Source organism: Phyllostomus discolor, chromosome 3 (genome assembly GCF_004126475.2).
Source record: "Phyllostomus discolor isolate MPI-MPIP mPhyDis1 chromosome 3, mPhyDis1.pri.v3, whole genome shotgun sequence".
Classification (NCBI taxonomy): domain Eukaryota; kingdom Metazoa; phylum Chordata; class Mammalia; order Chiroptera; family Phyllostomidae; genus Phyllostomus; species Phyllostomus discolor.
Genome location: NC_040905.2, coordinates 162,456,010 through 162,481,968, shown reverse-complemented (window position 1 = coordinate 162,481,968; position 25,959 = coordinate 162,456,010). Strand labels below are relative to the sequence as shown.

Sequence of the window (25,959 nt, the reverse complement as noted above, 5' to 3'; positions counted from 1 at the left end):
GGACATTCCTCTCTTGGTTCTTTCTCCTCTATCTTTCCACAAAATTCTGTCTCCTTAAAATTCAGTGAGATCCTGTGAGATTCTGCCCCTGTGTTATCCCTTGGGCGTTTATGCTGACTATAAATCATTAACTAGTCCCACAGCCCTGGAGTATGCAGTGTGCAGGCAGGTGAGAGAGTACATGCAACCCATTTTTACTAGCCAAGCTGCTAAGTGTGAGTTCCTTTCCAAATATCAGAACCACCCCTCCTCTAGCCCCAATACCAGCCTGGTTATTAGAGAGAGAGGGAAAAATCACTGAATATTTGTTTTGGAAAAGACATAAAGCTTGCTGCTGTGCAGTGTGTGTTCCTCTGCCCTGCACATTTCAGCAACTTCACGTTGGTGCCTGGGAAGCATCTATTTTCCAAGATTTTGGACACTGTGGTAGATCAACTTCCCAACGTAGTGGATCATTTACATTTGCAGAAGAGAATCAAGCAGTGAGGGGATACCCAACAGCTAATAGTTAAAGAAACTTCCCCCTTCCTCAGACTGAAGAGGAGTCAAAATTTAATGGATAGAGTTGTTCATGTCATCCAAATTCCATAAAAGGAGAAATGTCCCCTGACGTGTGGGCCAACTCTGGAAAAATACATACACTTTCCATGGACTCCCACAGGCTTTAGAAAACTCACCGTACACTTGTTAGGCTTCTCTCCGGAGTGGACTCTCATATGGATCAGCAGTTTATAGCGGGCATTGAATGGCTTGTACCTTCGAGGACACCCTGCCCAGAAGCAAGTGAAGTCTTCCCCTTTGCGCTGGTCTATGTGTACCTTCTCGATATGCCGCACGAGTTCCTCCTGCTGGTCATACAAGGCACTGCAGTCGATCCAGCGACAGCAGTGCTTGCCCCCGAGGTCGTCCATCTCCCCATCCTCCTCCAAGGTAGTCTGGGACAGGGCCAGCGTCTGGGCATGGGGGACCAGCTCCTGGTGGTGCAGGTGCGGATGGGCGTGGTAGGGGGGTGGAGGGCCTTGGGGCAGTGGTGGCAGAGGAGGCGCGGGGGGCAGATCTAGAGCCGCACTGGGGAAATCATCCAGGCGCTCTGTCTTCAGCAGGCCGGCCGGCTGGCCATCAGAGCCTGGCAGGCCATGCTGCACCACCATGTTGTTGACCACACCGGGCTGAAGGCCGCCGTGTTCCAGCTGCTGCATGCGCTCATACTCCAGCGTGCCGTCCTCCCCATAGGCCGGGAGTGCCAGGCCACCGCTGGCCACCCGTACACCCTTCTGGCCACTAGGCACAGAACACGGCTGGGGGATGCAGCTACCGCGCACTCCCAGGAAATGCCCATAGACCTCAGGCTGCGGTGACATGTTGGCCGGGGAAGCCCTCGACCCATTGATGTAGGCAACCAAGGACGTGGGAGAGGTACGAATGATGGTATTGAAGTCTATCCCAATTCCATCGGACAACGGGGACAAGGAAAGTGCTCTCTTCTTGGAGCGGGCTGAGTGAGATCTGGCTGAAGAGTGTCGGGGACTAGAGTAAGGAGAGTGGCTATTTTCCATGCCAAAAAGGTAGGATGGCAATGAGTTAGACACACTGTTGTTGGACATGGCGGTCCCAGGAGGGAGGCTGAGGTGGTCCCCTAGATCGATGCCATTCTGAGAGCTGTGGCTGGAGGAGAGTGCCGGGAGAGCCCTGTAGCCATGAGACCACTCTTGTTTCACGCTCAAAGCGGACTGACTTTCTGTCAGGCTCAAAGTCGAGGATGCCAAAGACTCACGTGAAATAAGGGACCTGGAACAGCAGCCAGAAAGGAGGGGGAAAAAAAAAGGCAAACATTTTAGCAGGATATAGATTGCTTAAAAGCTGAAAGAACATTGCACTGACAATCCCTTAAGTATTTCCCCTAATTACATTGTCGGCTAAACACACATTCTTTGGCTAAGATAACACCAAGGCTTTTAGTTCCAGGTAAATAACATTTTACCAAGAACAATAAAGGCTAATGCTCACTGGACTAATAAAACAAAAGATCTATTGTTATAAATAATCTTAACACTTTAACGATAATAAATAGTCCTTGTTTTATTTTTAAACTTTTTTAATGTAGGGGGAAAATTAGAGACCTGAGAATAATTATTGATGCCTGACATGGCAAACTAAATAAGCAAGTTCTTATTAAGCACCTTCTGTGTGCAACACACCACAAATAGGCATTGTAGGGCATGTAAGTCTAAACAGTGCCCCAGTCTTTGAGCAAAATCAATTTGGTGAGGTAAAACAAAAACCCATGCTTGATTTGAAAAAAAACATAAATCCTCAAAGTCAAAGGGTCATCCAGGATACCTAGTAATCGTTTCTTAACTTTGCAGTAATTCCTCTCCTGTTCTCCTTGCCCTTTTTCAAAACATACCTCATGTCACAATATTTACGTGCATATCAAGATGATTCGTAATGTAGTCTGGACACTTTAAAATTCATTTTGCTCTGTGATGACATTGTTGCCTTAAAACTCACTGAAGAGAAAAGCTTTGTCCCTTGGATGGAAAATTTGTCACAAAGGCTAGACATAACTCACTGTATTTTTCAACTCAGATATGGGGCATATCAGAAAAACCTGGTTTATTTATATGTACCTGCATTGGTTTTTTGCAGAAACCTTTTTTTTCTTACAAAAAATAATCAAAAAATATATAAATGTCTTCCCAGAACAAACCCATGTACTACTTCCAGCTGCTGAACAGCCACCCTGTTGCAAAGGAACTGAGGGAAAAAGAAGCACTCTCATCCCTTCTGTTCTTCTTGCTCCTTTTTACAGAATGGAAGCCAGGAGCACTGTTTCCTGCAGGCATGAGATATCAGCCAGAAAATATCTCAGCTCCAAAGTGCATTGTATAAGGTGATAGATAACACCATTGTGGATATGATGTTTCCATCAGGTGAAGTAATGTTTACCAACGACAAATGCACAAAGAATTTATGTCCAGTTGCCCTTGACAGATTTTTTTTCTTGGTCTAAATTCTTATATTTGGGCTGAAGTCCTTTTGTAAGCCCCAAAGTGGTTTCTGAGCCATCTGTTTCTTAATTCCCCATGGACACTTCAATTATTTTCCCAGCATACCCGCAGCATGCAGCTCTCCCTGCAGAGCTCAGCTGAAGGTTCCTGGTGATAGAATGTCAAGAACCTTTTGGTCTCTTCCCCAGGGAGATCCAGGAATTACATTCTGACCCAAGCCAAATCAGTAGTTATGTTGTGTGTGAGGCAGACATCCTTTGCTTTACACCCTGAGGTTGAGAAAGTTTATGGAGCATTTTCAAATAATGCATTTGCCTGGTCACTGTCACTCTGGAGTGTTTCAGATTTTTAAGCAGTGAATAATAGCAGGTGGAAAGCACTTTATCTACATGTATGTACTTTGTATATTATGTTATTTGGTTTGAGGACAGCCTATGTTGAGACATGTTTATTTGTTCCATTGTCCAGGGATGTTTCATACTTTTCTCAAGTTATGCCTGACTATAGCTCAGTTTATATTTGAGCATAACCCCATGTAGGCATGTTAACTCCTCAAACATCAGTTTTCTAAGACAGTTATCATATATGTTTCAGGAAGGAAAGTCTCTATTCTACTCTATTCTATTCACTAAGGCAATTATATACAAAGAACTCTCTTTTTATTTCAAACAAGTAATAAGAACAAAACTTCCAAAAACAAAGGCCTTGGACCAGTAGCCCTCATCCCTCCTGTGAAATTACCCAGATCTTCTATCTTTCAAAGTTCTAGTCCATGAAATCTCCCCCAAATATGCTAGCTCTCAGTGACAGTCCTCTTTCCGGAGATGTAACATATTGTCTGTACTGCACCTTAAGCATAACTAACTTCCTCAACACAATTACCATCTTCAATAAAATCCAAAGCCTTTCCACAGAATGAAGCATTTTTATCTCCTCCAGTACTCACCAGAGTGTTAGATACATAATAAGTTTTTTAAAAATTGTTGATTAAGAGAGTGAACAAATAATCAATAATAACTAACCATCTTTTATAGCTTGCAAAGCATTTTCCCTATACATTTATTATTTTATTTGATACAGCCTGTGAGGTAAATAAAACAAATTTTTAAAATAATTTCTACTTAAGGACCAAATTTCTTACAGAACTACAAATGAGGCAGCATTTGATAGTCAGTCACCTAGCTGGACCACATACATCCTCTGTGCCCCACATCGTATCCCACATGTGGTCCATAAGGCTCTGCTTGATTAAAGGACCTGGTACAACAGGCTTAAAGTCACCCAAGCTACCACTGGAACCCACTTCTCCTGTTCTCTTTCTGCAATAATATGTTGAATGACTGTGAAAGCTTCCAAAGGACTCTCCTGTGACCCCTGCTGCTGTGCACACCATGCCTATGGGAAGAAAAGTGACAGAGCTGTGGCTCTATCACCTTACTGAGAGCAATCTCCATTTCCATATGTTTATCTGACCCTTAGGAAATTATTTCTGGTTTGGAGCTATATGTGAAAAAAAAGCAATATAGCTCAAACAAAATAAAACCAATACAAAAGAATCGGAAGCTACCAGTGAAACAGGTTAGGGTAGCTAGTAAAGAAAGAGTTCAGTAACTTTCATGGGGACATAAAAGAAGTGATGTGAATTGCATGGTTCAAGGTCAAGCTCAAAAGAAATACTAACTTACCTATCATGTGTAACTCCTCAAAACTGATGTGTTGTGTGTGTGTGTGTGTGTGTGTGTGTGTCTGTGTGTGTGGAGAAGGGAGGGGAGGGGAGGGGAAGGCAAGGGAGGGGAGGGGAGTGATATATATATCTCCTATTCTATATGGAAGTTCTTGTCTATGTGCCTGGACAAATCCCCTGAAGAGTTAACACTGCATCTAAACACAGGATGGCTTTATAAAATGTCAGAACTGACAGAGAGAGAACCCTGACTCCATTCTCAGCCCCCTTGGCCTTCTCTGAGCTTTGTGAACACAGCCCAACCCAAAAGGAAACCCTAGGAAATTCCATCCCTAGAAATCACCTCAATAATTTCTGGTTTAAAAGAGAAAATGTGGTGCTTTTTTGGATCTGGAATGACATTATTAGACAGATGGTTGAACTTTGTAACTGATAAACTAAGCAACATTGGCCAAAGCCCTTAGACTTTGTGTCTGAGGTCCATCATCTATAAAACAGAGGTAGTTTATAAACATTCAATCATAAAATATAGAATCACAGTAGATGTGAAAGCACTAGAGAAACTAAACATATATAAAATCTATGCAAGTAGCATCCAAGCTCTTCTGCTGTCCAACTTTTGCCAAATTTGTATATGAAGTGACTGTATGAGGTTATATCAGCACCTCGGCCTTGTCATTTTAGGGAAAATATGTGCAACAGTGTCTATATTAAGAGTTTTGGCAATGCCTAAACCAAGAATGGCTCCTGGATCTTCAGGAGGGTAAGGTATAGTTTATATTTCTCATTAAGTAGGGCTAGTCAGAAATGGTGGGGAACTTAATAAAGGCAAATGTACACCATTAGGGCATGATTCTCATCATTGGGTTAAACATAACCCAACAAAGCTAAGGAAGAGTACTTTTTCCAAGATAAGCACTCCAGGAAAAAAAAAAAAAAAACTCAAAGAAAGTCAAAAAAAGAAATAGTAAATCTATAAAAACTACTCAATGTTATCAATAATTAAGAGACACAAATTTTTAAAATGTCATTTTTCACATCATTTTGGCAAAAGTAATAAAAATAATAATTCCTAGTATTTGATAAGAGAACAGGAACTCTCAGACTATTGGTGAGTTTATAAATGGGTTCAGTCTTTTCTGCAGTGCTGTTTTAAGAATACATATCAAAGCCTCAAAACTATACATTTCTAGCAAATTTTATTCTAAGAATTTATTCTAATTACCAGGGATATGCAACAAAGTATTCACAAGATTGATTAAATAAAGTATGACTTATAACAGTAAAATAAAAGAAAAATAAATGCCCTGTAATAAAAGACTGATAAAATTATAGTTTTATTTATATACTTTTTAAATAAAATGGAATCTTGTTTAGGAAGAAGCCATTGTATGATGGTGAATATTTTCATTACAAAAGAAAGTGTTTATGTTAACTGAACAAAGTAATTATAACACTATGTAGGTTATTAGATCAACTGGGCACAAAGGAAAACCTATGCTTATAACATGTGTTTCCACATAACTGGAAGGATGTATTTCAAAATTCCACCCATGGCTGCCTATGGGTGGTTGGATTCAGGATGACTATTATTTACTGCTTTGTGCTTTTCCACATTTTCCATTTTCTACAATGAGTAAGAATTACACAGGTAATCAGGGGAAAACTAAAATTCACAGCTTTCTATAGGGTGGCCCTCACTCAGACTGCACAGTTCATGCCCTGTCTCTCCTACACTTACCCCTGCCCCCACAGATAAAATGTAAAGCTGATACTCTCTCCATCTTAATCTCTAGAAAGCAAATGCCTTCCAGTTGAACTGCTGCTACCCCCAATCCTTTCTCTCCTCTGATAGAACACACAAACCAAGGGTCACAACTAAACGTCACCTTTCCAACTTGCTAAAACTAAGTTTCATACTTCACCAAGCCACCTTCCAACTCCTGTTTCTTTGCCTATTCTGCAAAAAAAATATATTTCAATAGGAGAACTCACAGAATACCTAGTCAAAACACATGTCAATACATCTTTAAGATGTTGTCTTTTAACAATATAAAATTATGATAAGGAATCAAATATACCAGAAAACACTGAGATAATAACCCTTCCCTGGTCAAACCATGAAAAGAGACTGCATTAAAGTACATGGCTGGAGCAGCTTGTGCCCTGCCTACCTACCTTCAGTTTCTCCATTAATTATGGTTCTCTGCCTCCAAGGCATGGGCTGGACTTGCCACCGACAGGAAGCCAAAGGCTTCCCAATGACACCTACCCAACCAGTACAGTTAATTGTACATGCAACACTCAGCAAGTCTGAGGAGTCCCTCAAGGCATAATCATCAATGGGGAAATGACAGCAGCAGCTTTCCATCACAAAAAACCTCAGGTGAAAAACAAGTTTCCATATCATGAAAAAAACTGGCATACAAAAATAGTCCAGGACCTATAATCTCAGAGTCTCAAATAGTGGCTAAGAGGACAGTGCAGAGATACAAGAAGGGGAAGGAGGGGTAGAAGGAAAAGAAGGAAGAAAAAGAAGAAGAAACAGGATCCTAGAACTACCAGGAACCTCAGTAGATTTCCAGCCCCCCACCCCACCCAAGTCCTCCCGCCCCTGCCAAGAAGAGGACGAAGAGATCTGAAGAGTCAAATTCCTTTGCAAAACCAGTTCAAACAGAGCCAGGACTAAGAGGCAAAAGCTTTGGATTGTGTTCCTTCAAAAAGGCAACTTCTAGAAGATGAAATAATTCATTTCAAACATAGGATTGGATCTTACATACTATATTGCATAGTATTTTATTTTTATGCCCCCTCCAATACGAACCTTAAGAAATATGTTTGTCTGAGGGGGTGGTGTCCCTTTTCCTATTCAATTGTCTCCCACAGAGCGATATGCAGCATTTATTAGACCTACTTATTCTGGCACCTAATCAGATACTGTGTTGAAATGTTATATAACTCATACGTGAAAGTATGTCTTCCCAAACACATCACAGAGCCTTGAAATTCATGATTTCAGTCTTCATTTTTCTACTATCTCCCTAAACTTTAATTATTGTGTTATGCACACATAAGGTACTTAATAGGTACTTGGGTAGATGGATAGACAGGGGAATAGGTGGACAGACATAACAGTTGTAAAGCAGCCTGGAGACAGTGCAAAATATACATTAAAAAATGAACAGGCAAGACAGATGCACATGGAACATCTCAATTCTAGGCCGTGACATGTGACTTGCTTCACCAGGAATTGACAAATTTACACCCGGGGCCTTCAGTGAGGTCCCAAAAACCTCAGGCTGGGCATTAATTTCACTCACACTAGAAGACAGCAGGTATTAAATCATTTAAAACATTCTTCCCAATTAAGATATTATGGCACATAATTTCTGCACACATCCCCCTAAAAAAGCTCTAATTAGAAGAGTAGCTTTAGGAAGGGTGTGTGTGTGTGTGTGTGTTCAGAAAGGGAAGGGAAAACACTCATGGGGTGTGATTATACCATAAGAAGGGGGAAAAAAAGTAACTTGAGACCTGGTATCTGAAGGAGGTATATTCAGGTTGGCTGCATTCATTGCCCTCTGTAAGCTAGGACTGATCTGGTTGCATGCTGTAGAGACCTGGCTTGCTGGAGGTGAAATGGGTCCCAGTCGCTGAACCATCATGGGGCTGCTGGTGACCACTAGATTGTTGCAGCTGCCTTTTCCAATGGACTTGCACTGAGGCCCAAAGCCAAGAGCCCCTAAAAACAAATGAATCAGGTTAGCTTTCATGTCCCTTACATCAGAAATCAATAAATACACACATGTGCACACTTTTATCAGGACCTGTCTTTAGAGACAGTCCTTGGATATTTTTTTATTTTTTAGTATTGGTGATACCAAAAAGCTTCCTCCAATTGCAATGAAAAAGCGATAATGCTACAATAGAAACTCATCTATAATCACCACTTACACAAAATGTGCTTGCATTTTGCTCCTTCTCTGTAGAAGTGCCCAGTGATATTAAGAATTATTTTATCATCTCCTTACCTAAAGAGTTAAGGTGGTAAGTAGATGGGATTACTAACATCAAACTAAGTTTTTTCGAGACTAACTAATATCTTGAAGCACCCAGCAAGGAAAGTTGATGCTGCTGGTAGAGAAAAAACAAACGAACTTGTTTAACTGGTTTACTTCATTCCAATTCTGGCCTTGCTAAAAGCCTCTTTCAAAGGATATAATCTGGCTGCATCTCTCCACTCTGGACTTCTCCTCTTCATCCCAATACACTGTCATTGGACATATACCCAGTTTTCAAAAAATAAGGATGAGAAAGCCACAAACAAAACACTCATTCTAATTAGACATAGATTTTTCATTTCATTAACAACAATCTTCGAATCTAGTAAAATCTGGTACATACCCAAAAGGGAAAGTAAAAAAAAAAAAAAAGAAAGAAAGAAAGAAAAAAGAAACCCACAAGAGTCTGTGTCGTTAGGGAAAAGTGAAATGCAAAGAGAAGAAAGGAAAACACTGTCATGACTCACTTACAAAAACATAATAATTGTTGAATCATTCTAGACATTCTTTTCGCATGGGTGTATTTTTTCAAACCTTTTTTTTTTTTTTTTTTTGCAAACTACCTGGTCAAGTCTCAGTGACTGTACACTCTGTTCCTATTTCAAACAAACAAAAATAAGTATGATCTCAGTTTTTAACAAATGAGGTTCTAAATTTTTCTCACAAAATTTCCCATCTTTCTCATTGATATATTTGGGATCAAAGTAGGTGGAAAAGCATCCCTGTAACTTTCCTTAGTCCTAGGGGGTATCATTTTCCATTTTGTTTTCCCAAAAATTAAATCAGTAGCCCCCAAAATGACTGTCATCTTCTGTAACATCCTCTCCCAAGAGCCCACAAAACTGAAGAATAAATAAGATCTTAGACCAATCACTGTGCTCACATTAATGAAACCAGATCTTAAAAATGCTGGGAGAGTAACAACATCATTAGCTGGTAGAAAACCTGGTATATAGTCCAGCCCACTGGAAAACTAAAATCCGAGTAGTAATTGACTTGCCCAAGGTCACAAAGGGATTTATGGACAGAGCAGAAATAGATTCCACCAGGATATATTTTCATGGCACCTGGTTACTTAAAGGTGCTAGATGCTTCATTTGCTTTGTGGATACTTTCCAAGATCATTAGCTCTGAGAGAAAATTCTCTCCAATTTTTTTTTAGGATACTCAAGCCAGAACCCTCCCTCTACCTCTTTCCCTGCAGCTTATATCTGATGCATCTTCTTGTGCCTTGAAAGGTCAGTTATAGACGGTCAATCTGTCTTCATAACTCATAACACTGTGCCATCAGGGTTTCATGTCATTATTAAGAGTAGTGGATACATTTTTATGCAATAACCATAAACTCAGTATCTTAACAAATTCCAACAAACCGCATGCCATTTGCTATTCAAATCCTCCTCTACCTAAAAGCAACGTGATGGTTCATAGCCTAGTCCAGTAAAAAAGACACTTGAATTCTCTGCCCAGGTAAGGATGGGTCCTTATCAGTCACAGCTATTAAAAGCAACATCAGCCCTGTCTGGGTGGCTCGGTTGGTTGGAGTGTTGTCTCACACACCAAAAAAGTTCAATCCGGATCAGGGCACACACCTAGGTTATGGGTTCCGTCCCTGGTTGGGGTGCATATGGGAGGCAACAGATCAATGTTTCTCTCTCACATCTCTCTCTCTCTCTCTCCCCGCCAGCCCCGGCTTCCTTCCTCTCTCTCTAAGATCAATATCCTCAGGTAAGGATTTTTAAAAAAGCAACATTAGATGTCAGTATTCAGGGAGGGGGGGACTGGGATGGGAGTAAAAAACAGAAAACTGTACTTGAACAATTATTAAAATAAAATTAAAAAACTGAAAAAAAGATGTCAGTATTCTCTCAAATTTAATGTCATGTATTCATCTAAGCAACTCACTCACTTCATGCCTGCTTCCACCTTAGTAAAAGGTATTAATATCTACCTCTAAAACAAACACATATTAGCATCTAGAACAGCACACCCAAGAAATACTACTTGGTGACAAAACATATTAACACATTCTTACATCAAATCTAAGATGCCATATATTATAAGGCATACCATTATTTTATGTACCAGTAAGAACATGTGATGAGCTGTAAATTAAATCAGTGCATGGTGTTGAGGTTTCAGAGATGCTCTGGTGTAAAAATATGCACACCTTAAATGGGTAAGTACCAATATTATGGCTGAGGAATTTCTAACCCTTGTCTTGCTCATGATCTTCTCTGCCTAGAATGCTCTTACCCTAACCTGTCTACTTAGTGCACACCTCTGCATGTTCAAGGCCTCAATTCAAAGGTCTGACTCCCCCCACTGACTCCTCACCACACCCACTGCACAGTGGGAAGGTAGGACTAATTCTTCTTTTCATTTCCCTGCAGTCTCTCACAACACATCTGCCACAAAACCTTCAGGGAACTGAAATATTTACATGCCTGTCATTTTCTCCCCTTTTATACTTTACTGCTCTTTAAAAGTAAAGCCCTTGTTTAAGGAATCTTTGCTTCCTTAGTACCTAGCCCAGAGCCTGAACAGAACACAAACAATAAAGTCTGTCAATGAAGTTAAGTAGAAATGAATGAATGATGCAAATTAAAACCACAATAAGATACCACTTCATAATGGTCAGAATGGGCATCATACACAAACCAACCAACAAACAAGTGTTGGTGAGGTCGTGGAGAAAAGGGAACCCTAGTACACTTTTGGTGGAATTGCAGACTCGTGCAGCCACTGTGGAGAACATCATAGAATTTCCTCAGAAAACTAAAAAGGGAATTGCCTTTTGACCTGGCAATTCCACTGCTGGGATGATACCCAAAAAATCCTGAAACGCCAATTCAAAAGAACATATGCACCCCAATGTTCATAGCAGCACAATTTACAATAGCCAAGTGCTGGAAGCAACCTAAATGCCCATCAGTAAATGAGTGGATCAAAAAACAACAGTACATTTACATGATGGAATACCACATAGCAGAAAGAAAGAAGGAGCTCCTACCCTTTGCAACAGAATGGATGGATCTGGAGAGCATTATGCTAAGTGAAATAAGCCAGGTGGTAAAAGGCAAATACCATATGATCTCACCTATAAGTGGAACCTAATCAACAAAACAAACAAGAAAGCAAAATACAAGAGATATTGAAATAAAGAACAAACTTACAGTAACAAGGAGAGGAGGGAAGGGGATAATGGGGGAAAAAGGGGAAGGGTAGTCAAGGAACATGTATAAAGGGTCCATGGACAAAGCCAAAGGGGGATAGAATCCAGGGTGGTAGGTGGGGAGGGGTGGAGTGGGGGTAGTAGTCAGGGGAAAATGGAGACAACTGTACTTGAACAATATAAAACAAAATTTTAAAGAAATAAATGAATGAAAAGATAGTTATATACAGGAATATCAAATATTGACAGATTATTTCCACCAAAACCCTCCTGGTTTTCTTTTTTTAAAGGCACTACTGTTTTTCAGTAACAAACTCCAACTAAGTCCATCCTTTGACACATTTCCACAGTACTGCTAACTTCCCAGCATCTCCATCATTTTTACTATATTACCCCCACTCCCAAATACACTGGTCACCTTGAACTCCATCTACCATAGAGGAGTGACAGCTTCTGGCAAGTGTCACATATGGCATCCCTGAAGCCTTAGACTAAATGGTAAATTTCTTGGGAATAGGTAATGTTTGCGACACAGCTGTGAGAATGGCATCATTTGTCTCAAAGATGGAGGCAAACAACAGTTTGACCTTGGGCCACTGGGTTCAATGTAACAATCTAATTTTATTGTCATAATTCTAGACAGGAGGAATACCTTCAGACTACTCAAAACTGTGCAGTATTTGAAGTGTGGGCTTGCCAGTCTGCCTAGGATGCACCACGCACTCTGCTAGTTGCATTACTTGGTCATATTACTTAAACATTTGTGTGCTTCATCTCCATATCTGTGTCTTCTCATATGCACATTGTCTAGCACATAGTAGGTACTCAATGTATTAGCAGCTACTGTTACATTTGTTATTATTATTGTTCATGACTGTAATCACATATTTGCTCCATTTACCTTCTTGAAATAAAACAGTTCTTCACAATTCCTTGCATGCAACAAGGTAGTAAATGATTCTATTTAATTCTCTACCTATTTCCAATGTTCTATCTACTTTGAGTCTGAAGCCAATTTTTTTTAAGCCAGGTGTCACCACAGATAGAAAAAAACTCTCCAACTGGCCAAGTTAGAATGTTCCTTGGCTTGTCATTCCCTGAAAACAAACTGTATAACTTTTCTGACTACCAGATTGCCAACTATGTGTGCACTGGTTTTCATTTTTAAATACCACTTTTTAGTGACTGCACAATGTTTTTAAAAAATATGTTTATTGCTCAGATAAGGATCTGAATGGATGGCATTCTGAGTACCACAAATATTCTGTCCAAAATCACTGCATGCCTTTAAAAAAATTCAAGTGCATAGAATAAACCTCCCAGAGGAGCAAATAGTGTGCAAAATATATCTGTTTATGGTACTTTTTTGTTATGGACTCTCTCAAGACTGGCATCCTAAGTAACACACTTTGGAAAACAACACATTAAAACATGAAGAATGAGCACATGAATGGGAAAGAGATGGTAGGATGTAGGCATGAAAACAGAAGGGAGGAGGCATGGTGTATACTAGGGAAAATAAAGAAAAGTCAGGACTACCTGAAAAAGGAGACAAGGAAACCAGAAGACAGGGAGAAAACAGAGCTTAGAATGCTGGTTCAGTCAGCCTGAGTTTGCCAATGGCTCCAAACCTAGCTGCATATTAGTGTTACCAGGAAAGTTTTTTTAAAAATGCAAATTCACAGGCTTCACCTCAAACCAACTAAGCCAGATGAGGCTGACTTGGTTGGCCTGGGGACACGCATCTGGGACAGTGTGCTATATAGATAGGAGTGTACCCCTACTGGATACCAAGTTCACCCAAGATTAATCTGGTGGAGATGGGGAGGAAGACTGAAGGATGACATAAAACTGGGCTTGAGGAAGAGGCCACATGGTGGTAAATGACAGCATAGGTTATGATGGTTATAGAAGCAAGTTAGAGCAAGACTGACGACTTTATAGTTGGTTGATCAAGATTTAGGAGATCAAGTTTAGTAAGAAAAAGGAGGTCACACAAACACTATTTTTGTGACTCCATTCCAAAGTGAGTTACTTTGTCCCAGCCAAAAAATAGGTCACATAGAATCCAGATTAATGAAGGTTCCCATGAATCATGCAATATTCTACCATAAAGAAGTTCAGCTTGAATCTACCAAGTTTATCCCACAAAGAATATAACTTTCACACCAACACTCTTCCAACCTTAGTCAGCATTCAGGAATGTTGGCCGCAAAGTATGGAATCACCAGCATTACTCATTTCACTTCATCCCTGCATTAAATGGAACTGTATTTATACCCCAAGAGATTAAAATATATCATATTCCTTCCTGTACCACTCAGTTCCCTGGATTCCTGGACATGAAGCCTCATTCTCGTTCCTCACCACTTGGGCACTCCTGGTAAGATGTTATTAAGAACGCACAGCTCCGAATCACCTCATAAAGATGTAAAGATGCATTAGACAGCATTCCCAAAAATTTATATTCCAAAGCCCCACCAGTCAGCTATTAGACAGCATTCTTAAAATTTATATTCTAAAGTCCCACCAGTCTATTGTACATCAATTACCAACTAATTAGTAGAGAGTGCTTATGCTGACCCTTCTGTTTTCTCGTGTAATGATTTGCCAAGTTAACTGAAAGCTGCTCTGCTCCACAGAGACTCTTAGGATACCAAGAGTGTTAAATAAAGTTCACCAACGATTAGCCTAGAAAACCAAAGAGGAAATGTAAGCACATTTTATTGCTTTTCCCTCAACAAATTTTCTAACCATCCCATGGGAATAGAGCAGATATATTTGTTAAATAAGCAAACCATCACTCTGAAAAACTGAAACACCAGTACAGGCCCAATTTAGTGATTTACTGCTCACTGATAAGGTTTATTGAATCTCTGCTCTGTGCTATAGTATGTACTCTAGGGAGTGCAGATACATAAATGAGTACGATAATTCTCGCTTACAATCTAATTTAGAAGGCTTTAAACCAAGGCATATCTGTGGGATTAAGCTGTGAATATAAGTTAATTCCAGGTGAAATTATTATACTACTTACTCTATTAAGACTGGACTTCCATAAATATAAGGAAGAATAAGAAGGGAGGGAGGAAGCATACTTTAATGGGAGAAAAGTTTCCCCAAGACCATGACTAGGTAACATTTGCTGAGTACTGCATGTGGGCTCTGTGCTGCACTGCACTAACAAAGTCCTACACCTTTGAATTAGCCCTCAAAGTGCTTCTGACCAGTTAGAGAGAGTTTTAATCAACACATGAAACCATTAGGACACACGCAGCCTTAAACTGAGTTGCATAACACTCAGCACAGAAAGAGTTCAAGCAAGAAGATATGTATAAACGGGAGGAGGTTTGTTGGAGGAGGATCGTTTGTAAGACTTGATCTGAGTCTGTCAATAAGAGGAAGGGAGACAGCAGTACAAAGAGTAGGCTGGCCAAAGTGAAGTGAAGAGATGTGCTAGGAAAGTTACGGCCACATGGGGAAATGGTCAACAATGGAGATGCTAAGGTCAGAATGGCTTCACTTACCAGCTGTTTGACCTTGGACAAGTTCCTTAAACTCTCTGTGCCTCTGTTTTCTCATCTGGAAAATGGGGTTGATCACTGTACCTACCTTCATTAGGCTCTCTGGAAAACTAACAAGTCAATGTACGTAAGGCACTTACAGTAGTGTTTAGCAACATAAGTTCTGTACAGGCCTTAGGCATTCACATTCTTAGAAAAGTAGTATATTACACAGGACATCCAAGGCAAGTGCTATAGTAGGTTTAAAGCATGGTTGTGATAGTTGAAGTACTATGAAGAGGGCAGTCTAACTATTTTCAGTAATATGGAAGGAGAGCAAAGACTGAAGGCAGGAAACCAAGAGATGCTGTCATGATCTTGAGAAGCAGTCAGGAGGCCTGGACCAGGTCGTGTAGCCATAAACCGAGGGAACAGAGTAACCCCAAGTGACCTTATAAAGAAAAAAAAATAAAGAGAGTTGTTGAAGAGCCTGTAAGAAATACTAGATTCCAAACCCTTCTCCATAAATTAATATCATGTTTTTCCTAAGTTGCTTCCACCACAAAGCTGACCAAAAGCAGAAATTGGGTGAGAAAGGGCAAAACTGCCCATTGGTGAGACCCCTTTACTGTATGAAACAATGACTGGAGGCCCCTCTGTTAGAGGGTAGGTGCTCAATAAACATTTTCTAGATAAATAAACAAAAGATATGACTCAGTGAAATTTATAAGGCAAGACATATATAGTTCAAGGCCACAAATGAGGTTGAGAAGTTCCCTTTTACATGTGCTGTGATGTAGACGACAGCTATCCCCGGTAAAGACAATTGTTAATATGTCCTTGTCTCTAAATTACTGAAAAGCTGGAAATACTACTAGTTTGCCCTCCATCCATACTCCTTCCTGCAAGACACACATACACACACACACACACACACACACACACAACACAACACAACACAACACAAAGGGAATACAGTGTAAGCCACTCAACATAAATCAATGGAACTTTTTTTCAGGATCTAGATTTGGTTCAGAGGCAAAAATTCTATTTTATACTTCATATTAGAGATAACTCCTTACTATCTAAAAGGCACAGTGTACACTGTTATCCTTAAAAGTTGTAAGGCTACCTTTGTTTTCCTTCAAACAAAGGTAATTCCTTAGAACTGTCCAAGCAGACAAATACTTCATCATAATTTTTTTCTGTGACATATTCTACATGAGCTAACAAGTCTGAAAGAGATACCCAGAACAAACAAGCCTGGAGGAAAGGCAAATGGTTATTCAGATTACATTTTCTCACATTAAAAATTAAGTCAAACACCATAAACTTTGGATATTAACCCCTTATCAGATGTATCAGTGAATATGTTCTCCCATTCTGTGGGTTGTCTTTTTATTTTGTTGATGGTTTCCTTTGCTGTGCAAAAACTTTTTAGTTTGAAGTAGACCCATTTGTTTATTTTTTCTTTTGTTTCCCTTGCCTGGGGAGATATACCCAATAACAAATTTCTACAATGTCCAAGATTTTACTGCCTGTTTTATTCCAGAATTTTTATGGTTTGGGGTCTAACACTTAAGTCTTTGATCCATTTTGAACTTATTCTTCTGTATAGCATAAGAAGGTGGCCTACTTTCATTTTTCTGCATGTATCTGTCTAATTTTCCCAACACCATTTATCGAATAAACTACCTTTAGTCCATTGTATGTACTTGCTTCCTCTGTCGAATATTAATTGACTATAAAGATGTGGGTTTATTTCTGGACTATTCTGTTCCATTGACCTATGTGTGTGTTTTTATGCCAATGCCAGGCTATTTTGATTATTATGGCCTTGTAGTATAGTTTGATATTAGATATTATATAGATATTATATTAGATATATATAGTTTGATATTTGATATAGAGTGTGTCCTCCAACTTTGTTCTTCTTTCTCAGGATCGCTGTTGCCATGTTGGGCCTTTTGTGGTCCCATATAAACTTTTGAAATATTTGTTCTAGTTCTGTGAAGTACATCATTGGAATCTTGATGGAGATTTCACTGAATCTACAGATTGCTTTAAGTACTATGGACATTTTAATGATGTTAATTATTCCTTTCCATAAAAGTCCCTGAATAGACACTTCTCCAAAGAGGACATACAAGTGACCAAAAGACATGAAAAGATGCTCCACTTCACTAATCATCAAAGAAAGGCAAATTAAAACCACAATGAGGTGCCATCTCACATCTGTCACAATGGCTATCATCAATAGCAATCAACAAACAACAAGTGCTGGCAAGGATGCGGGGAAAAGGGAACCCTTTTGTACTGTTGTTGGGAATGCAGATGGGTATAGCCACTGTGGAAAGCAGTATGGAGTTACCTCAAAAAAATTAAAACTGGATCTGCCTTTTATCCCAGAGGCCCCACTTCTGGGAATATATCCAAAGGAACGCAAAACATTAATTTGAAAGAACATAAACATCCCTGTGTTCATTGCAGCGTCATTTACAATTGCTACAATATGGAAGCAGCCCAAGTGTCCATCAATAGATAAGAGGACATAACAACTACACAATGGAATTCTACTCAGCCATAAAAAGAAGAAAATTTTACCCTTTGCAACAGCATGGACAGACCTGGAGAACATTATGCTAAGTGAAATAAGCCAGTCAGAGAAACACAAACACTGTATGATTTCACTTATATGTGAAATATATTGAAAAAAACTGAACTACCAAGCAAAATAGCGACAGACTCATAGAGAGCAGGCTGACAGCTATGGGTAGAAAGTTAGGGGGTGGAGTGATGGAGCAAAATGGGAAAAGGACTCATGGACATGGACAACAGTGTGGTTATGGCAGGGGGAGGGGCATATAAGGGAGACAAATGGTAATAAAAATACAGCAAAAAATGAATTTAAAAATAATGCTGCTATGAAAAAAAAGAATAATGAGACTCTGGTCAAGGTGGATGCATAGGTAAACACAATACTTGCTTCCTCCTACAATCACATCAAAATTACAACTAAACTACAGAAAAACCATCATTCAGAACCACCTGAAATCTGGCTGAATGAATAGAAAATTAAAGAGGAAGACACATCAAGACTGGTAGGAGGAGCAGAGAAGAACAACAGGCTGGTCCCACATCTACATATAGCAGATAAAAATTGGGAGGGATATCTCAGCTGCAGAGATCCCCCCTGAGGAGTGGGGGTCCCAGCTCCACACCAGTCTCCCAAGCCCAGGGTTCCAGTGCCAGGAAGAGAAGTACCCATAACTTCTGGCTGTAAAAATCAGCAGGGATTTGAGTGAAACAAAGAAATCTCAGACATTCCTGTTAAAGGGCCTGTGCAAGGAGTTACTCAGACTCGTTCCCTCTGAGCTCTCACACTGAGGCAGAAGCTTGAAAGGAACCAGGGACATATGGGGAGGAACTATATTGTACAGCATCAGAGCAAGAGCTGGGGTGGAGCAACTTTCTCCCAGACAGAGGTGCTGGCAGAAGCCATTGTTCCTTTGCTGAGCCCTCCCCCACAGAGCCAATAGGAAGGGGCCATATCTGAGTCTCCATCAACCTGGTTCACACTGTTTTCCCCTCCTTGGTGACTCCCTGAGGCCCCACTCCACTCAACTTTTGGGCCCACAGAAGTTGTTTCCAGGGACTTTTCCATATGAATGGCCAATCCTGGCTCATGCTTCAGAGTTCCCTAAAATCTCTCAAACAAGCAGCATCTGGCCTTAGTATGCCCTGCACCTTTCAATAAGTGTCCCCAGCCCTGGCATGAGCATCAGCCAGCCTTGGTTCACATCTTGGCCTTGTCTGGGCACCTCCAAGCCCACATGAGTAGCAGCCATCTGCAGATCACTTTGTAGCTCATGTCGGGTGGCCCCAGGAAAAACACAGGCAGCAGCCAACTGTGGCCTACACATCCTGGTAGGTCAGCACACCCAGTAGGCAGCTTCAGACCACATCAAAATACCAACACCCAACCACCTCCACAAGCAACATACCTAACAGACAGACTCAGCAGGCACCAGAGCCCCGCTGAAGTAAGTCCTGCTCTGTGTGGTGAGCCCCTGCACAGCTGATCCTCTAACAGTGGTAAGAGGTCAATGGTTAGTGGTAGCAGCCAGTCCTTGCAGCCAATTGGCCTAGGGGTAAATCCCTCACACTGACACCCCAATTGCAACCAAGGTTCAGCTACAACAGAAGTGGTGTACACAGCTCACAAAGGGGAGCACACCTTGAATGCCCAGCTTGGGTGGTTGGGAAGGTTGTACCACTGAACTCTATAGAACACCTACTACATTGGACCACTCTACCAAGCCTAAGAGACATAACAGCTCTGTGTAACAAATAAAAACAAATACAGGGAGGCTGCCAAAATGAGGAGACAAAGAAACATGTCCCAAATGAAAGAACAGAACAAAATTCTAGAAAAAATATTTTTTAAAAATGAAAATCAACAATTTACCAGATGCGGAGTTCAAAACACTGGTTATAAGGGTGTTCAATGAACTTAGTGAGGACTTCAACAACATTAAAAAAGAACCAGTCATAAATGAAGGCTACACTAACTGAAATGAAGAATAATTTACAGGAAAGCAACAGTAGAGTAGATAAAGCCAAGAATCAAATCAGTGATTTGGAATATAAGGAAGCAAAAACACCAAACCAGAACAACAAAAATAAAGAAGAATTTTAAAAAATGAGGATACTGTAAGAAGCCTCTGGGAAATCTTCAAACACACCAATATTCACATCAGAGGGTGTCAGAAGGAGGAGAGAGAGAGGAAGGAATTTAAAACCTATTAGAAAAAATATGACAGAAAGCTTCCCTAACTTGGTGGGGGAAAAAAGACATATAAGTTCAGGAAGTGCAAAGAGTCCCAAAAAAGATGAATCCCTAGAAGCCCACACCAAGACACATCATAATTAAGATGCCAAAATTTAAAAACAAACAGACAACCTTAAAAGCAGCAAGAGAAAAACAGTTACTTACCTGTAAGTGGGGTCCTAATAAAACAGTAAGCTGATTTCCCAACAGAATCTTTGCAAGCCAGAAAGTATTGGCAATAATATTCAAATGGATGAAAAGCAAGGACCTACAACCAAGATTACTCTACCCAGCAAAGCTATCATTTATAATCAAAGGACAGATAAAGAGCTTTTCAGATAAGAAAAAGATAAAGGAGTTCATCACCATCAAACCAATATTGTATGGAATGCTAAAGAGTAAGAAGAAAGAAGAGGGAGAGGGAGGGGTAGGGGAAGGGGACGAAGAAGGAGTAAGAGGAGGAGGAGGAAAAGGAGAAGAAGGAGGAGAAGAAAAAGGAAGAGGAAGATTAAGACTATCAACAATAAAATGACAATGAATACCTATCTATCGACAATTGAATCTAAAAAACAAAATAAATGAACAAGCAGAACAGAAACAGAATCATAGTTATGGAGAACATTTTGATGGTTGCCAAATGCAAGTAGGGTTTGGGGGAGGGATGAAAAGGATGAAGGGACTGAGAAATACAAATGGATGTTACAGGATAGTCATGGGGATATAAAGTACAGCATGGGGAATATAGTCAATAATATTCTAATAACTATGTATGCTCTCAGATAGGTCCGAGATTTATCAGGATGATCACTTAGTAAGATATCTAATCACTGGATTGTACACCTGAAACTAATATAATAATGTATGTCAATGGTAATTGAAAAAAAATTTCAAATGTTTTCAAAAAAGAGTAATGCTTATGTTATGCCTAAACCTTTTAAAGGGGTAGTGTTATTTACCTAAATTGAATGTGAAAGCTGAAAATAAATGTGAATAAAAACTTGAATACTAATTGATCTGAAAACTTGTTTTCTGAGTAGCACACACATTTTTAGGAGTCACAAATCATAAGCAATGTTAAGATCCTATGGCTTTGAAAGTAAATGGGAAAGAGAGAAATAAAATCCCTCCCCCATTCTCCAAGGATCAATTTACTGGAGGTCTTAATTTGATAGTTAGAGTGCCTCCTTTTTGACTGCTTCAGGAGAACCAGATTATAAAAGCCGCCAGATTTTGCTCCCCCTCTTTGTTCTAAACATTCTTCAACAAAACAAAAATAACAGGGAAAGTCAGAGGGCTTACTTGGATTCTTGCACAATGAGAGGAACACGACCCTTGATACAAATCTATAGTTTGGAAGAAAATGTTACAATAAATCCCTATGAATCACTGGATAATATTAGCTCCTTACAATGAGCCAAAAAATTATGAAGGTTATCTCCAAAAATATTTTCAATAAGGAAAACTGTTTAGACACCAATCTTAGTGAGATCATTCTGTCAATTTTAAAATGGAGTCAATATAATTCACTTCCAAACAAATCTACCAATCTAATAAGTATGTGCAATTTTTGCACTTAAGAGATATACGTTTCAGTCACCATACGAGGTGGACCCCCAAAAACACCAGAATTTATTTATAAGTAACTGTGCGTTTATTCTTACATGTTTCAACTTCAGTCAACTTCAAATTACTCTCCATTTGATGCAATACACCTATCAATGGAGACTTTTTTCCACTGCTCAAAACAGTTTTGAACTCATCAATTTTGACACCATTTAGTGCTTCTGCCATTTTTTTGTTTCACCTCTTCTACATTGGCAAAGGGAACTTTAAGGACCTTTTTTCATCCAGGGAAACAAAAAAAGTCACTTGGGGTGAGACTGGATAAATAGGGAGGGTGTGGCATAGGGACTATGCTGTTTTGGGTCAAAAACTGCTGAACACTCAACACAGTATGGGCAGATGCACTCGTAAACCACCCAGCATGAAATGGACAAACATGTTGAAAGAGTCTTAAAAAAAAAACTCATTGAAGCCAAACACAGCCTCTCACAACAACGCCGGCTGGTACACTGATCCAGATGGGTTTCTAGAACACTTACCTAGCAGAAGAAGCCTGTACTACACGGGGTCCTCAATGCAGAAGATAAGTCAGGGGGTTGGGGTCCCCTCCCTCATACTTTGAGAAGCCAAATTATGTTTTAAAGCTGAAGGATCATGAGAAATAAATCATTTTGCCAAATTTCACAGGTATCCCCTTCCCTTTCTTCTCTCTTATAGCTATTACTAGTTAGACAAACCTATTCTGTACATACTCATTTTGTGATACATCCAGAAAAAATATTAATAAAGGAAAGTATCTTTTCTTTGGTCTTCTATACAGTATTCTGAGCTAGCCATGGCAAAACCACGTAACCGTTCAGAAAAGATTTTGCTCCATGTTCAGAATTATAAGCCAATGAGTGAAAAAGGGAAAGAACAACTTCTACCTTCCTGCTTAAACACAAGCACCTTTGTTTGGAAAGATTTTCCCACTACCTTCTTCAAAAATGTGTCAATCAGAGTGGTTTCAGGGAGGGTGGGGAGATACGGCAACTGGAATCATTGTTATTGCACCTCAAGGGAGAAGGTAAAGGGAAACAAAGATTGAGAAATCGTGCCCCTTATTGGTTGCTCTGTCATCTGACACCAGCAGCACAAGGAATTCTAGCAATACCTCTGTCCAGAGGAAGAAAGCCTAGAGGCCGAAAGAAATTTATAGGGAAGATGTATACAGCTCAACTGACTTGTTTTTTTGACACGTAGCCTTGAAAAGAACAATTTTACCTCAAAAACTTGGCAAATGCAAACTGACTTTTTTGTTAAGTTTTAACACGCATTTTACTAAATGCACGAAGAAAGAGCAAGGGAGAGAAAGGCCAGGTATCCAAATACAGGGAGGTTGTCAGGTTTCTCTTTCTCTGTCATTTTCATTTAATCGGTCAAATGAAAATTCAAAACCATATAATTAGATGGCTGTTTATACATGATTAAGCATGAGCTCATTGGACTTTACATGCCAAAAAGTCAGAGATGTGGTTAAGGGCAAGAAGGAACTATTAATAAAAGGAAATAAAGCTGTAATACATTTTTCACTTATGAATAAAAATAATTCAAAGGTCTCTAGATGGAAAAAGAGAGAAAAAAATCAACCATGAGTAGGGGCAAGGAACCAGATAATTTTATAAATGGTTAGAATTCATGAGATATAAAACATAAGCCACTGGTACGAAAAGCTTTTCTCCTCCATGACTCTAATCCTATTTTTGGTTTCTCGTAAACATAACTCACAATGAGAACATAACAAAACTTACCTGTATTATATTTCTTTAGAATTGTTCTGGGAAATATTTAAGCGAGAACATGCTGTTCATTTAAAAGAGTTACTTGTTCTCTTCATAACTGCCTTCATCAGTAATCCTCTCAGAGAAACCAATAGCTCTCAGCTTCCCTTGAGAAAGCCAAGTGTCCTTTCATTTTCACAAATGCAGAATTTTTCTTCCCAAAGTGAAGTGAGCACATCAAAAGCAAGGTTTAACTGACCATAACCTTCATGAAGGTAAAGCAGACTCTCCCATATCCCCCAGAGAATCTGTGATCTTGGACTGGGGCTCTGAAAGTGATAAATCATCTGCTTATAGAGATCAAACACCAAGCTATGAACAAAGTGAGTGAGCAAGCCTTTCAGATGACAGAGAACGGATGGGTCTAGAATCACCCTGCTTACCCTCCTTAGGTAAGGTTTTCAAGTTACTCCTACAACTGCTCCCTGCTGGGAAAACACACCAGTACCTATCACCTCTAGAGGCCACCCAGGCAAATGCAAAATGAAGTCCAGAGGTAGCTCAGCTGTGTGTGCTAGTTTCTGCAAGCAAACAAGTCTGAATTGCCAATGTTGTGACTAGTACTTTCATACATGACTGTTGTGATAGTGTATAGCACACTAATCAGAACAACACAATCTGAAACTAAAAATGAGTACAGCCAATAGACACCCAATACACAGTCCTTATGACTGAAGCTAAAATGAATGTAACAACATTCAGAAAGCCCCATAAGAAGCATAAACATTGACTTTTACAGTCTGACTCTGAGGGCCTTATCTCCCAGTGTGTCAGAGGTGCGCTCTCTCTCTCTCTCTGTCTCTCTCTGTCTCTCTCTCTTTCTTGCCCTGCTTCACCTTCACCCTCTCTCAAAATAAACATCAGCCAGTTCAGACTCCCAAAGGGACCTTTAATCCTCTACATACCTGCCTGTTGGAATTTAAAGAAAATAGGCTTCATTTAAACCTATACTATGAACTACAAAATGCAGAAACCCATAAAAAGCTCATTTCCAAAATACATATCTGAAAAAGTATGGACATTTGAAACAGAGCACTGTACTCACAACTAATTTGACAATTTTAACCTATGGAACCTTACATATTGCTCATCTACATGTTTTTCATGGAATATGTACTTTGTTTCAAAGATACTTTTTAAATTATTGACTGAATTTGGACAAATTCAATCCTTAACATACTCATTTAGTGTTAAAAGCCACCCAAAGCTTAGGATAAAATACACTTTCTCAAAACAAATTCTTTATAAGCTGGAAATACATAGATTTTATCTTTAATGTTGAAGGAAGGGGGAAATCGTACTAAATTAATAAATATTGATTATTTGAAACAGTTTAATAGCTACTGTGGTCCCAGATAAGAAATGTGATAATTTATTCCTAAACAATGTGTGGCATGTAACTCAAAACTGCTTTTCATCAATAATTAATATTAATAATTAACAAGTATAAACAACAAAAATACCTTTTGGAAATGTTTCAACCTGGCCCTTTCCTCATTCCACAGCCTGCCTATTGCCCCCCTTCGCCCTCTATGTGGAGTTAATAACTAACCTTCCCTCATCTGTGACATGCAACACTACCCAGCAGCAATCTTCCCAAGAATGCGCTCACAAATACATAAGATCGAAAAGAATAAAAGTCTTATCAAAGTCACCTGATTCTGGCCGACAGATTTCTAAATTAGCATCTGCAGTTACAATCACTCAATGGTGAATTAGTTTTCTTCTCCAGTGAAAACAGAACCCTAAAGAAAGTTTACTTTGAACACCTCCTCTACCTAGAGATGTAATGTCTGATGTCTTTAATCCAAAGATCAGCTTACTAATAAAAATTAAACAGTCCTCCAGATAAACACAGCAGAAGGAGAGGATAATGCAAAAACGACTCATTTAAGAGAAGTCAGAACCGATGCACCAGGCTGTATTTAGCACTCATTCTAAAGAGCATTCAATCTGACTTTTTAAAAACTGCATCGTTATCCTGTCTCCATGCTGATTGTCTGTGGGATAGCATCTTTCAGAGTCAAACACGTTTCTCCAAATTTAAGGCCTCTTCCTTTTCTAGGCACTCTGCCCTAGCATCTGACATTTTAAGATTTTAAGTCCACTGAAATGCATCTCTCTCAGCCATTCACTCTTCCACAAAACTGAATATTATGTGGGCAATAGCCTAAGAAGTTCCTAAAGTTCAACATCGTGCTATATTTTAATTTCTTACAGCAAATACAAATTCTGCAATCCCCCATTCCCTTCCTTCACGTACCTCCATTCCATAGATTACCATCATGCTTCCTGAAAAGTGATCAGAATC

At 39.6% G+C, this 25,959-nt stretch overlaps 1 protein-coding gene across 5 annotated transcripts in view; it reads right to left on the bottom strand.

The window, feature by feature from the left end:
• Positions 1-25,959, bottom strand: part of GLIS3 (GLIS family zinc finger 3) — a 453,286-nt gene that overhangs the window by 298,028 nt on the left and 129,299 nt on the right. For 3 of the 5 annotated variants that reach the window (XM_028528961.2, XM_036021684.1, XM_036021683.1), the window contains 2 exons: positions 8,230-8,437; positions 678-1,788 (listed from right to left, as the gene is read on the bottom strand). In XM_028528961.2, the coding sequence (XP_028384762.1) occupies positions 678-1,788; positions 8,230-8,437 (1,319 nt within the window). The remainder of the gene's footprint in view (positions 1-677; positions 1,789-8,229; positions 8,438-25,959) is intronic. The other 2 variants (XM_036021687.1, XM_036021685.1) reach the window with 1 other exon arrangement.